At 36.9% G+C, this 13369-nt stretch overlaps 1 protein-coding gene across 4 annotated transcripts in view; it reads right to left on the bottom strand.

Moving 5' to 3' along the window:
* The window catches only part of RDX (radixin), a 94388-nt gene that overhangs the window by 25963 nt on the left and 55056 nt on the right, over positions 1–13369 (bottom strand). The window contains exons 11-14 of one of the 4 annotated variants that reach the window (XM_017883249.1): positions 8578–8738; positions 6906–6998; positions 4008–4250; positions 2651–2811 (exon numbers count right to left, since the gene is read on the bottom strand). In XM_017883249.1, coding sequence (XP_017738738.1) covers positions 2651–2811; positions 4008–4250; positions 6906–6998; positions 8578–8738 — 658 coding nt within the window. Of the gene's footprint in view, positions 1–200; positions 2812–4007; positions 4251–6905; positions 6999–8577; positions 8739–13369 lie in introns of those variants that run through there. The other 3 variants (XM_017883250.1, XM_017883247.1, XM_017883248.1) reach the window with 3 other exon arrangements.

Below are 13369 nucleotides of genomic sequence, written 5' to 3'. Positions count from 1 at the left end.
TTTTCCACAGAATTAATCACTATTACTTCCATACCAAAGACGTATCATTTTGGGGAAAGAGTAGATCTATAAGGATTTAAAATTATTTCCTATCTACTTCTTACTTTTAAGATGTGGTGATTCATGGCTCTGATAAAGATTGTAATTTTCAAGAAATATACAAGAAATCCATGTTAAATAACAACAGTGGACCTTGAAGGCATGAGCTTTTGTCACTTTATTGTTAACCAATGAATATTATCCAAAATTAGAGATGTAATAATTGTAACTTAATTGTACAACACAAAATTATGCTAATGGTAAAAGCCTACTGGGATTTACCAAATACTCATTAGTGTATTTTTACATTGACTATATGAACATGTGCTCGCGACTGCTAATGATAAGTTATAATTGGTTTAATCTCTATGAAATCCATATTGCAAATGGTTCTTGTTTAGAAAAATTCACACAGCCTTAAAAATGGATTAAATCCATTTTAATCCTAATCTACAAATAGATCATAAACAGCAAAATATAACTGATAATTTTTCAATACTGTAGCAAACTGATGTAGCTATGGTAGTGCACATAATTCAAAATGAGGAAAATTAACAAAAATCCAATGAAAGTTCAGGTTTTTATCTATTATGGCAATTGCTTTAAAGTGAACATTTGTGTTTCAAAACATGAATAGTAGGGTCCACCATCCATTCCTTTGATGTACACTGCAAGTAGGAACATTGTCTTCCATAGGATTCTGAAGCACGTGCACAACCATGGTACAACAGTCACTTCAAGGTTAACCAGCTATGTTTTGTCCTACAAAGCTCAAAAAATATATTAAACGCAATCTTTCTTTTTCATAATGTCTGCCCAGATTAATCCTTTTAAAGTCAGCAAAATCAAAAAAACACAAGAGATATTTTCAGACACAACTTGAATCTACTGTGCATGAAAATGTTTAATAAAATGGCAATTTTAATAAATGTAAATTTGACTGTGTAATACCAAATGGAAAGCAGCTGAACCACACAGAGAAAACAAGGCTTTACGTATCTCCAAATTTAGCTGTTTTACAATAAACAAAGTATTAGAACATGTGAATATTAGAACTTCCTTCTGACTGGAAAGATTTCTTCAGTAAGATATAACTGAAATTAATATAAACTAAAATTATAATTTCTAAAATAGAATTAACAAACAAAATTTAAGTATTTTTAGTCAGAGATTGAAAAAAAAATAAGCACAGTGATCTAGAAGCCAAATATAATGATTATGTAACTATCATATCAAGGTACAGACATTCTTCATGTTACAAGGTTAGCATCTCTCTCTCATACACACAAGATTACACACACACACACACACACACACACACACACACACAGTCTCTCTCTCTCATTCCCCCTCTTACTCAGCCATACCACAGCCCTCCAGGATGATAGTATACCAGTGAGGAGCTTACAATTTTAATATAAATCAGAATCCCACAGTTTGACTCAACAAAAAGGCAGTTAAAAATTTAGCACTCTAAGATATTATGAGGGAAAATGGAATTTCAAAAGTATTTCTTGATGATCAAGGCTATCATCATGAATTATAAAACATATATAGCTTACACACTCCATTGTGTTTGAACAACCAGTCATCGCAGGTGTAGTAGTGAGGTAGTCTTGTTGTCCCCTCCTCGGGACTGATGTTTTTATATGCTGCCCTTCCAGAAAGGTCCAGGTTTTAAAAAATAATTAATATCAGTGACCGACAAATGTATATCATCTGTTTTTCTAAATCCACGTCTATAAAAGAACAAAACTTTAAAATCCTTTGCAAAGAGGCTGGTTTTAATCAGAAACCTCCTAGGGAGCTACTACCCTGGACTGTCTAAACCTCTGTGAAATGGGTAGGCAAAAAAAGCCGATCCAAGGGATTAGAGGAGATTAAAACACCAATCAATGTAAGCTGTTCAACGAGATGACTGTGATTAATAAACCAATAATCAAAATATCCAATAAGGCAATTAAATGTTCGATTTTAAAAAAAACCACCAGCTGTACATGAACCATTATTAAATGTTTCTAATCTCTTTCATCGATACTCAATAGTCCTTATTTTCTACATAATGATCAAAGACTGTCCACTGTGCTACCTACCATCATTTTAAACACTGCCTGATCTGTATGATGGTGGGATTATGGCTATGGACATGGCAGATAAGAGAAGGGCACACTGAGAAAATGTGAGAGAGAATGTGGAAATACACACAGGTTAAATGGAAGGGACAAGGGAAACCCAAAAAATGTTCATCACCATTATCCTTTAAAATGTACACAGAACTGAAACCACACATACACATTTGTCAGACATGATAATTAGTGTTAATCTTCAACAGAAAAAAAAAAAAAAAAGAAAAAGAAAAAAAAAATGTGAAAGGAGGCAATGGAACACCATTCTCCATTCCCTGTACCAAAAGAAAAAGAAAACCAAGCATGATATCATACTGCCTTCATGCTGAAGAGCTCCCCTTAAATCTGTCTTTTAGCTAGCACAGTCAAACCGGTGTAAGTGCTTTGGCAAGGTGGGATGCATTCCATCATATCTGCAAAGGCCTGCTTTTCTCTGTTGGTGGTTCAGCTTATGAAGAACATATATGCAAAATAACAGCTCTCACATTGCTTCAAACTCATCGATACGCTGCTTTGTATTGCCTTGTCGAATCTGTCGCAGAGTCTTGTACTTATCACGGCCTGCTTTAACATTCTCAGCATGAAGAACATCATTTTGTGTTTTCTTGGTTTCATCTCTGGCTTGGGCTAATTCTGAACTTAATGCCTATATTTAAAAAATAAAAAGTACAACAATTATTTTCTAAGATTTAAAAAAATTTATGAAAATGGCTTTAAGATGCATAAATACATATACCAAATCATTTCCGCTGTGAAACCTTTTTCTTTAGTGTATAAGTTTGCTTTAGCAATAGTGGTGGCAGTGGTAAGGGAAGAGTACACATGGCCTTTCCTTTCCACATTTATCAACCATGGTATTTTGTACATTATTCTAAATGTCCTTAACTTTCTCATCTAATATTTGAAATGGCTAAAAAGTTCAATGCAGCCATTATAGACTACTATTACTATGAGATTTAAAATCTATACCTCAAGGGAAGCCTTCTCCAAAAGTCTTAATATATTTATTGTAACTATCACCTTATTTTAATATTTAAAGATTTCAACAATTAAAATATTAGATAACTTACTGGGAAAAAAGAAAGCTCTCATAATATTAAAATCCTCTACTTTGACCTAGTTATGTCCATGTAATATACTGACCTTTTGCCAATATAAAATCTGAATAAGATTATGCAATGTCTTAAACATAGTATATTAACTATCATTCTTTCCAATGTACATTTTATTTTATTTTTCTGAGAAAGAGTCACTTCTATCATCCAGGCTGGAGTACAGTGTCATGATCTCGGCTCACTGCAACCTCCACCTCCGAGGTTCAAGCAATTCTCATGCCTCAGCCTCCCAAGTAGCTGGGATTACAGGCTCATACCGCCATACCCAGCTAATTTTTGTATTTTTGGTAGAGGCAGAGTTTCACCATGTTGGCCAGGCTGGTCTTGAACTCCTGGCCTCAAGCGATCCACCTGCCTCGGCCTCCCAGAGTGCTGGGATTACAGGTGTGAGCCACTGCGCCTGGCCCTCAACATACATATTACTGATTAAAAACTAAATTCATTTGTTTTTCAACACAACATTACAATACTTTATACCTTTTAAAATGGGTCAAGCTGTAATTAAATAACTCACTAATTAAGGTCTGTTTATTCAAAGCTAACAGGTATTTGCTAATGGGTTCACACAATGGAAGAAATGAAATAACGACTATAGGCCAAATACCCACAAACCAATCACAAGGCCAGTCAGTATTAAAACTTCTATGTTCTTTTTAACTAAGTTTGTCTAAGATGGGGAAATGCAAACTATATTTCAAATGTGCATACAACTGCAAATTTTAAATACCTGAAGTTGCTTCTTAACACGCTCATTTTTCTGTGTTTCTGTTACACGTTCTTCCTCGCTTCTATGGTTCATTACCCCTTCATTTGATAATTCAGCACTAGCCTCAGCATTATTCTCATCATGTTCATCATGTTCGTTTTCTGTTGGAGGAATGACTGGTGGTGGTGGAGGTGGAGGGGGCGCAGACATCACAGTTTTTAACTCTTCTTTGGTCTTTTCCAAGTCTTCCTGGGCTGCAAAAGCCTGAACATTAAAAATACGTTTATGAGCAACTTACTTCAAAAATTAGTAATTAAAACAATCAAGTTATACTGCTTTTTTAACAGAAACTATATTTCAAGGTAATGAAATAAGCCCTATTTATGAAAGCTCTATTTTCACAAAAGAATGCCAACAGGTAAAGGAGAAAATCAAAAGCATTATTATGCAAATCCTATTAGAATTACTAATTCTGCAAGCTTCAAGTCAGTGACAGGTGAAAAGAAAAACAAGCATACATGCAAAAAAAGAAGTACTAATTCTGGCAAGAATTATCAACTGTTTGCTAAAATTGTTGTGCAAATAGCTATTGAGAAATGGATATTCGTATAATGCCGAAGAATCCCATACCCAATAGATTTTATTTGAGCCACAAGGGGAAAATGTAACCGAAAAATGGAGGAATGAGACTGTCGTTACTCAAATCCAATGATCACTAACAAATACTAATGGTGAGTTAACTAAATACTGTCTTCTGATACGATACAATCTGAAATATCTAACATCACCAATTATTTGGGTGATCATATTATCTTGGTTTACCTGGAAAAGTCCTGTTACACTGTTGTCCTGGTGTAATTATGAACAATATCCCCTTTTTCTCAAAAGTGCTCCAGTTTAGATGTTAAATTATATGGAATTCTCACCTCTGATGCACTGTAGTCAAAAACATTTAATTTGAATTCCCCAGGTTCTAGATCTAACTTCCGGTTCACAGGAAATACTGGAGTTAAAGGATAAGGTCAATGACACAAGGAAGGAACTAAACAAATACAGGAGCTGGGACATTCTGTAGGTCCCTTCAATAAATCAAAATAATACAAAGAGAAACTGCCCTCCATTAAAAGAGACTTACAGCAAATAGAGATAATGCAAAGTCCTCTGAACACTTGTCTGGCAAATCAGCTATGAGACTTTTTGGGAAATTCTGAATATAGCCTAATATTCTATGAGATGAAAATACACTAAAATGAAATAGTACATACAGTAAGATTTCATGTTGAATATATAAACAGGAAGTATCCTGGAAGGATATGTACTAAGGTTTTGCAGTACTGCCCCTAATTTATGGGAATATAATTGTCTTTCGTGTGCATTTCCTAATTTTCTATAATTCACAGACTTGACATCGGTAATATGCTAATTTTTTTAAAGTTTACGTGTCTCTAAATTTCACAAATCATCTCTAAAAGGGATCTAAAAAATTCTAGTAACAAAGTACAGTAACTGGGAAATTAACAGTGGAATTCCTTTTGTAGTTTTATTTATATACAACTAATTTTCAATACATCTAAAACTTCCCAGTGAAATTTAAACTGCTACTTACTTAAAATTTACTTAAGAGTAAAAGAAACCTTATGATTTACTTAAGAGTAAAAGAAAACTGTTTTCTGTATAAGTACATTTTATTGTAGAAAAATCATCTTCTAAAACTAAATATCATCTTTGGGTATATCTTTTCATTTAAGAGTTACTGTCATTTGAATTAAACTCTCATTATCTTATAGTCCCCCATCCCTCCAACCAAAGCCTGATTTTACAACTGTGTGCTACTTTAGACAATAGTAGTTTCATCTACTTAGGACTCATATTAGAAATCTCAGTATCAGCTGCGCACAGTGGCTTACACCTATAATCCCACCACTTTGGAGGCTGAGAGGGGAGGGCTGCTTGAGGCCAGCAGTTGGAGACCAACCTGGGCTACACCACAAGACCTCCATTCTCAACAAAAATAAAAATGATGACGCATGCCTGTAGTCTCAGCTACTGCAGAGGCTGAGGTGGGAGGAGCCCTTGAGCCCAGGAGTTCAAGGCTGCAATGAACTATGATTGTGCCACTCCACTCCAGCCTGGGACACAGAGTAAGAGCGTGTCTCTAAAAAAATAAAAATAATTCAACTTCATATCCAATCACTGGTTGCCACGTCCTTTTGTGTCTACCACAAAATGTCTCTTATCTCTTCCCATTCCTCTTTATTCTCATTTCCACATCCTCAGTTTGGGTCTTTATCTCTTAAGCATCCACTATCCCAATCCTTTCTTCACACTGATCACTACATGGTTTTTAGAAAATCATATCTGATCATGTTACAATCCTGTTTTGAAATCTTCTAAGCCCCAAGTCAATCGATACTCCCACTGCCTTGCTGTAGCAGAGCATTTATTTAAAGCCCTTCACAATTCCCTATTATCTAACATGAGGGCCACATCTTCCAACATTTCTGAACAACACGAAGCTTCGGCTGCTTATTGGTTATCCTCAAATCTATTACATACATTCATACTTCCTATACTCATTCAGTTCCCTCTGTCTGGAATGGCCACCTCTTCAGTCTCTAACTATTCCCAATCTTATGTCCCAATCTTTCATACCCCCAAAATTTAATTCATTATTCAAGACCGAGCTTAAATGTATATGGGTCTCCCAACAACTCTCTGGTCCCCACAGAAATTAATCACCTCTTCTGTGTTCCCAAAGTACTTGGTTTATATCCGTAGATAAATATTTACAATACACATACACAAGTATTTTTCCCACTCCAAATTATGACAGTAACTTAATATTCATCTCTATAAAGTCAGCATAATCCGGGGTACAAAAGCTATCCAATAAAAGCTAGTAAATGAACAAATGATTACTTTGTGTTGCCATTCAGTAGCTTCCTCTTCCTTTTTCTTCTTGGCTTCTTCTAGAAGTGCAATCTTGGCAGTGAATTCAGCAAGTTCTGCTGCCTAAAGTAAATAATATAAGTCCAAGATTAACATATTTTGAATAATCTTGTAAGTCAACAAAGCTTTAATGTACATGCTTAGGCTGTTTATGTTTTTCTTAGACAGTCTTCCATTTAAAAAAATACAGTATTTCTTAAGATCTCAAATAGCTTATTTACAATAAGTCCTTGAAGTAATGAGCTAAGGAGGAGACAAAATTGAAAGATTACTATTATTCTACAGACAAGCAGTTAATCCTGCTTTCAGTAGCAGGAACTTAAAATGTGTAACTTAAAAGCTTTTTAAAAAAAACTTTCATCGGCCGGGCGCGGTGGCTCAAGTCTGTAATCCCAGCACTTTGGGAGGCCGAGACGGGTGGATCAACGAGGTCAGGAGATCAAGGACCATCCTGGCTAACACGCGGTGAACCCGCCGGTCCGTAGCTAAAATACAAAATCTGGCCGACGCGGAGGGTGGCGGCGCCTGTAGTCCCAGCTACTCTGGAGCCTGAGGCCAGCGAGAATGAGTAACCGGAAGGCGGAGCTTGCATGAGCGCTGAGATCCGGCCACCCACTTCCAGCCTGTTGTGGCTGATCAGAGCGGATCTCCTCTCTAAAAATAAAAAAAAAAGAAAAAAGAAAAAAAAACTTTCATCAATAAACTATTTGTTAAAGTCTACAAAAGAGAAAATATATTTATATAATACTATATACTTTAAATGGCACTTTATCAAATCATCTCATTTAATTCCCCAATAATCCTAACAGGTAGTATCATTCCTTTTTTTTTTTTTCCAGACGGAGTGTGGCTCTGTCGTCCAGACTGGAGCCCAGTGGCACAATCTCAGCTCACCGCAAACTCCGCCTGCTGGGTTCAGGCAATACTCCTGCCTCAGCCTCCCAAAGTAGCTGGGATTATAGGTGTGCACCACTGTGCCTGGCTAATTTTGTATTTTTAGTAGAGACAGGGTTTTGCTATGTTGGTCAGGGTGGTCTTGAACTCCTGACCTCAGGTGATCCTCCTGCCTCAGCCTCTCAAAATGCTGGGATTACAGTCATGAGCCACTGCACCCGACCATCATTCCTCTTTTCAAAGGGAGGGAACTGAGGCTCAGAAAGACCCAAAGACATATACATAGCAAGTAGCATATGTGAACTAATATTTAAATCCAGGATCTTTTAAGTAACATGCTTATACCTCGTTATTTGCAAGTCCACTACATAAACAAAAAACCCCAACCAATTATGGCCTATAGTTATCTCATAGGAACTATAACATATTATATTAATTTATCTAAAGCAAAAGACGCCAACTGACTTATTGTGGAACCTGTCCAATGTCAAAGTGAATCAGAACCTTTTGCTGACAATAAACTCCATTTACAAATAATTTACAGAAAAATATCTTATTCTTTTGTATTTTAGGTTTTGTTCAGGCAGAAATAAAATTTTAGGTTTTGTCCACACTTTGTTATTAAGTTACATGTTATTTTCGGCTTGCTTTCCAGAAAGCACAAAATGGTTGCTTTTTGTTTTTTCTTTTTAGAGGGTTCACTCTATGCTTTTATTTAAACTTTTTCTCTAAGAAGACAGTTCCTTACTAGCTGCTCCTGATTCTTCATCTGGTCGGCAGCTTGTTTTGCTATGGCAGACTTCGCCTCTTCAGCAGCTCGACGCTCTTTTTCAAGCCGTTCTGCTTCTTCTTTTGCTCGTTTTCGTTCTTGATCCAGTTCTAGAGCTTTTCGAGTCTGTTCTTCTAGTTCTGTGAAATATATGTATTCCCCCCAACAGTGATTAATTCCAAACATTCTCATTATCAAAAGAAGCTAAAAATAGTAGCAAGAAATCAAATCTGTTCAGTTTCTAAAAATTAGCATACATGTAAATACGTATGTACCTCTTTGTTTTCTTGAGACAGGGTCTCGCTCTGTTGCCCAGGCTGAAGTGCAGTGGCACAATCATAGCTCACTGCAGCCTCTAACTCATGGGCTCAAGCAATCCTCCCACCTCAGTCTCCCTAGTAGCTAGGACTACAGGCGCTATACCTCATTTCTAATTTGGCAAAAGCCTAATAATTTTTAAAGAGAAATGAAAATATTTTGCAATTCAAGTTATGTAAAAAGGCTACAAGCACATAACTTTATTTTATTTTAAAAAAAAATCTCTCCATCTAAAGTTTTGACCTCAGTAAACAAATTGCCATGTTTCAGAAATCTATAATACATTTTAACACTTCCATTAAGTTTTACTTACCTAAACTAATAAGTAAATCCAAGAAATTAAGATTGAAAACAGTATTTACTGACTCAAAAATAGGAATTTTGATGTGAATTATATGAATTATTGAAAAATGTGAGTTACTGGTATATATCACTTCCTACAGCATGAAGGTAAGTAATATTGGGAGATAAGTAACATGAATTTTAATCCTTAAGTGTATAGATCACTAAATCAAATCTCTTATTCCAATGAGTTGAACAGGAAAGGAAAATAAATTTTTAAGAGAGTTCAAAAGTTCTAACTTTAAATATTATTTTGACAATTATTTAGGCCCTGTGACAGAAGACAACAGAATGTCACCTAAGACAGTACAAGGTCCTACAAAGAATGATTCTCCCTTACTGTATACTAAGAAAATCTGTATGTCATGAAATTTGATAGCTAACTGTAACTTATGAGCTTTTACTTACTGTCCTTAATTTTGTTGGTCTTGATCAGAACTAGTTAAGTAATTGCAGTTAAGACTTGGAAGGTTTTAAGCCGGGTGTGGTAGCTCATGCCTGTAATCCCCAGCACTTTGGGAGACCGAGGTGGGTGGATCACTTGAGGTCAGGAGTTTGAGACCAGACTGGCCAACCTGGTGAAACCCCATCTCTACTAAAAATACAAAAATTAGCCAGGCGTGGTGGTGGGCGCCTGTAATTCCAGCTACTCGGGGAGGCTGAGGCAGAAGAATCGCTTGAACCCAGGAGGCGGAGACTGCAGTGAGCCAAGGTTGCACCACTGCACTCCAGCCTGGGCAACGGAGCGAGACTCTGTCTCAAAAACAACAACAACAAAAAACAAAACAAAACACTTGGAAGGTTTTGAGAGGGTTGGAGAAGAATGACTCTTTGGTTAGGTTTTAAATTCTTAATAAAATAATACAAAAACCACAGCAATTAGGCAAAAAAAAAAAAAAAAAAAGAAGAAGAAGAAGAGGAGGAAGAGGAAAAAGAAAGAAATAAAGGGTATCCAAAGTGGAGGGAAAGAAGTCAAATTAACATTATTTGCAGATAACATGATCTTATACCTAGAAAAACCTAAAGATCCCACCAAAAAAAAAAAAACTGCTGGAACTGATAAATGAATTCAGTAAAGTTGCAGGTTGCAAAATCAACATTAAAAAATCAGGGCTGGACATGGTGGCTCATGCCTGTAATCCCAGCACTTTCGAAGGGCAAGGTGGGAAGATTGCGTGGGCTAGGAGTTTGAGACCAGCCTGGTCAACAGAGTAAGGCACCATCTCCTCTTAAAAACTAAAATTTAAAAAAAATCAGTAGCCATTTATATACACCAACAGTAAACAATCTGAAAAACAAACCAAGAAAGCAATTCCATTTACAATAGCTTAAAAAAAAAAAAAAGTAAAACACCTAGGAATCAATCTACCCAAAGAAGTGAAAAAACGACATTGGTCTAGGTAAAGGTTTTTTGTGTAAGATCTCAAAGGCACAAGTAAAGAGAGATAATGGGTATTATATCAAGCTAAAAAGCTCTGTACAGCAAAAGAAACAACCAACAAAATGAAGAGATAAACTAAAGAACAGAAGAAAGTGTCTACGAACTATCTAAAAAAGGACTAATAACCAGAATATATAAAGAGCTCAAACTCGATAGCAGAAAACCAAACAGTCTCATTTACAAATGGGCAAAACATCTGAACTAACACTTCTCAAAAGACGAACAAATGGCCAAAAGCTATATGAAAAAAATGTTAAACACTATAATCACAGAAATAGAAATCAAAACCACAATGAGATATAATCTCACCCCAGTCAAAATGGCTTGTATCAAAAAGACAGGCAAGGCTGGGCAAGGTGGCTCACACCTGTAAGTCCCAGGACTTTGGAATTTACAAAAATTAGCTGGGCATAGTGATGAATGTAATCCCAGCTACTTGGGTGGCAGAGGCTAAGAATCACTTGAACCCGGGAGGTGAAGGCTGCCTGGGCGATAGAGGAAGACTCTGTTTAAAAAAAAAAAAAAAAAAGGCAGTAACAGATGCTGGCAGGGATGTAGAGAAAAGGGACACTCATACACTGTTGGTGGAAATGCAATTTAGTAAGGCCGCTTTGTAGAACACTATAGACAGTCCTCAAAAAACTAAAAATACAGAATTACCATAGTATCCAGCAATATCACTACTGGGTGTATATATCCAAAACAAAGGAAATCAATACATTGGAGATAGTTGTACTCCTATGTTTATTGCAGCACTATTCACAATGGCCAAAACATTAAGTCAACCTAAGTGCCCATCAATAAATGAATGGATAAAGAAAATGTGGTATATACACACTATGGAATACTATTCAGCCACAAAAAAAAATGAAATCCTGTCATCTGCAGCAATATGGAACTGGAAGCCATTACGTTAAGTGAAATAAACCAAGCACAGAAAGACAACTATTGCATGTTCTCACTCATATGTCAGAGCTAAAAAGGTGGATCTCATAAAGATAAATAAACTGGTGGTTACCAAAGGCCAGGAAGTGGGTGGAGGGAACTGAAGGGAGGAAAAAAAGAATATAAATGTATTTATTACTGCTGAACTGTATACTTAAAAATGGTAAAGATGGCTGGGCGTGGTGGCTCATGCCTGTACTCCCAGCAATTTGGGAGGCCAAGGTGGGCAGATCACCTCACGTCAGGAGTTCGAGACCAGCCTGGCCAACATGGCAAAACCCTGTATCTACTAAAAATACAAATAATTAGCCGGGTGTGGTGGCGGGCGCCTGTAACCCCAGCTACTCGGGAGCTACTCGGAAAACACTGAAACTCAGGAGGCGGAGGTTGCAGTGAGCCAAGATAACAACACTGCACTCCAGCCTGGACGACAGAGTGAGACTCTGTCTCAAAAAAAAAGAAAAAAAGGGAAAAAAAAGGGTAAAGATGTGTATGTTCTGTATTATATATGTACATTTTACCTCAAAAAAAAGTAAATAATATAAAAATTCTATGTGGCCATTTGGCTATAAAATGTACACAGCACTGTATGTTACCATAGCTAAATTCTAGGATTACTCATTTTAGAATCTGCCTTCTAAAATTTAGACAATCAAGCTGGCCTATCAAACTTTTCTCTTTTTTTTTGAGATGGGAGTCTCACTCTGTTGCCCAGGCTGGAGTACAGTGGCACAATCTCAGCTCACTGCAACCTCCACCTCCCAAGTTCAAGCAATTCTCCTGCCTCAGTCTCCTGAGTAGCTGGGATTACAGACGTGCATCACCACACCCAGCTAATTTTTGTATTTTTAGTAGAGACGGGGTTTCACTATGTTTGCCGGGCTGGTCTCAAACTCCTGACCTCAAGTGATCCACCTGCCTTGGCCTCCCCAACTGCTGGGATTACAGGTGTGAGCCACTACACCCAGCCTCAAACTTTTCTTATGATTAATTCTTTTCATCTGATTGACTGATATATAAAACAACACCCACAAAGCTCATGGTTTTATCTTGTCTAAACAAGCAAACAAATAACTAAATAATTGAAAGCAGGATCTCAAAGCAGTATCTGAACATCCATGTTCATAACAGCATTATTCACAATAACTAAAACACAGAAGCAACCTGAGTGCCCATCAACAGATACACAGGTAAGCAAAATGCAGTATACAAGTAGAATATCATTCAGCCTTAAAGGAAGGAAATTCCGACATATGCCACAACGTGGATGAACCTTGAGGACATTATGTTAAGTGAAATAAGCCAGTCACAAAAAGACAAATACTGTATGATACCACTTATACAGGGAGAATACTCAAAATCATAAAGACAAAAAGTAGAATGGTGGTTGCCAGGGGTTGTGGGGAGCGGGGAAATGGGGATTGTTTAATGGGTGCAGAGTTTTAGTTTTACAAGATGAAAAGAATTATGGAGCTGGATAGTGGTGATGGCTGCACAACATTCCCAATATATTTTGTATCAACGAACTACATTACTTAAAAAGGCAAAAAACTGGCCAGGCACGGTGGCTTACACCTGTAATCCCAGCACTTTGGGAAGCTGAGGCGAGCGGATCACATGAGGTCAGGAGTTTGAGAACAGCCTGGCCAACAAGGTGAAACCCCGTCTCTGTACTAAAAATACAAAAATTAGCCAGACGTGGTGGCAGGCGCCTGTAATCCCAGC

Source organism: Rhinopithecus bieti, unplaced genomic scaffold (assembly GCF_001698545.2).
Source record: "Rhinopithecus bieti isolate Rb0 unplaced genomic scaffold, ASM169854v2 scaffold_11964, whole genome shotgun sequence".
Lineage (NCBI taxonomy): Eukaryota > Metazoa > Chordata > Mammalia > Primates > Cercopithecidae > Rhinopithecus > Rhinopithecus bieti.
This window is presented reverse-complemented; position numbering and strand designations above follow the sequence as displayed.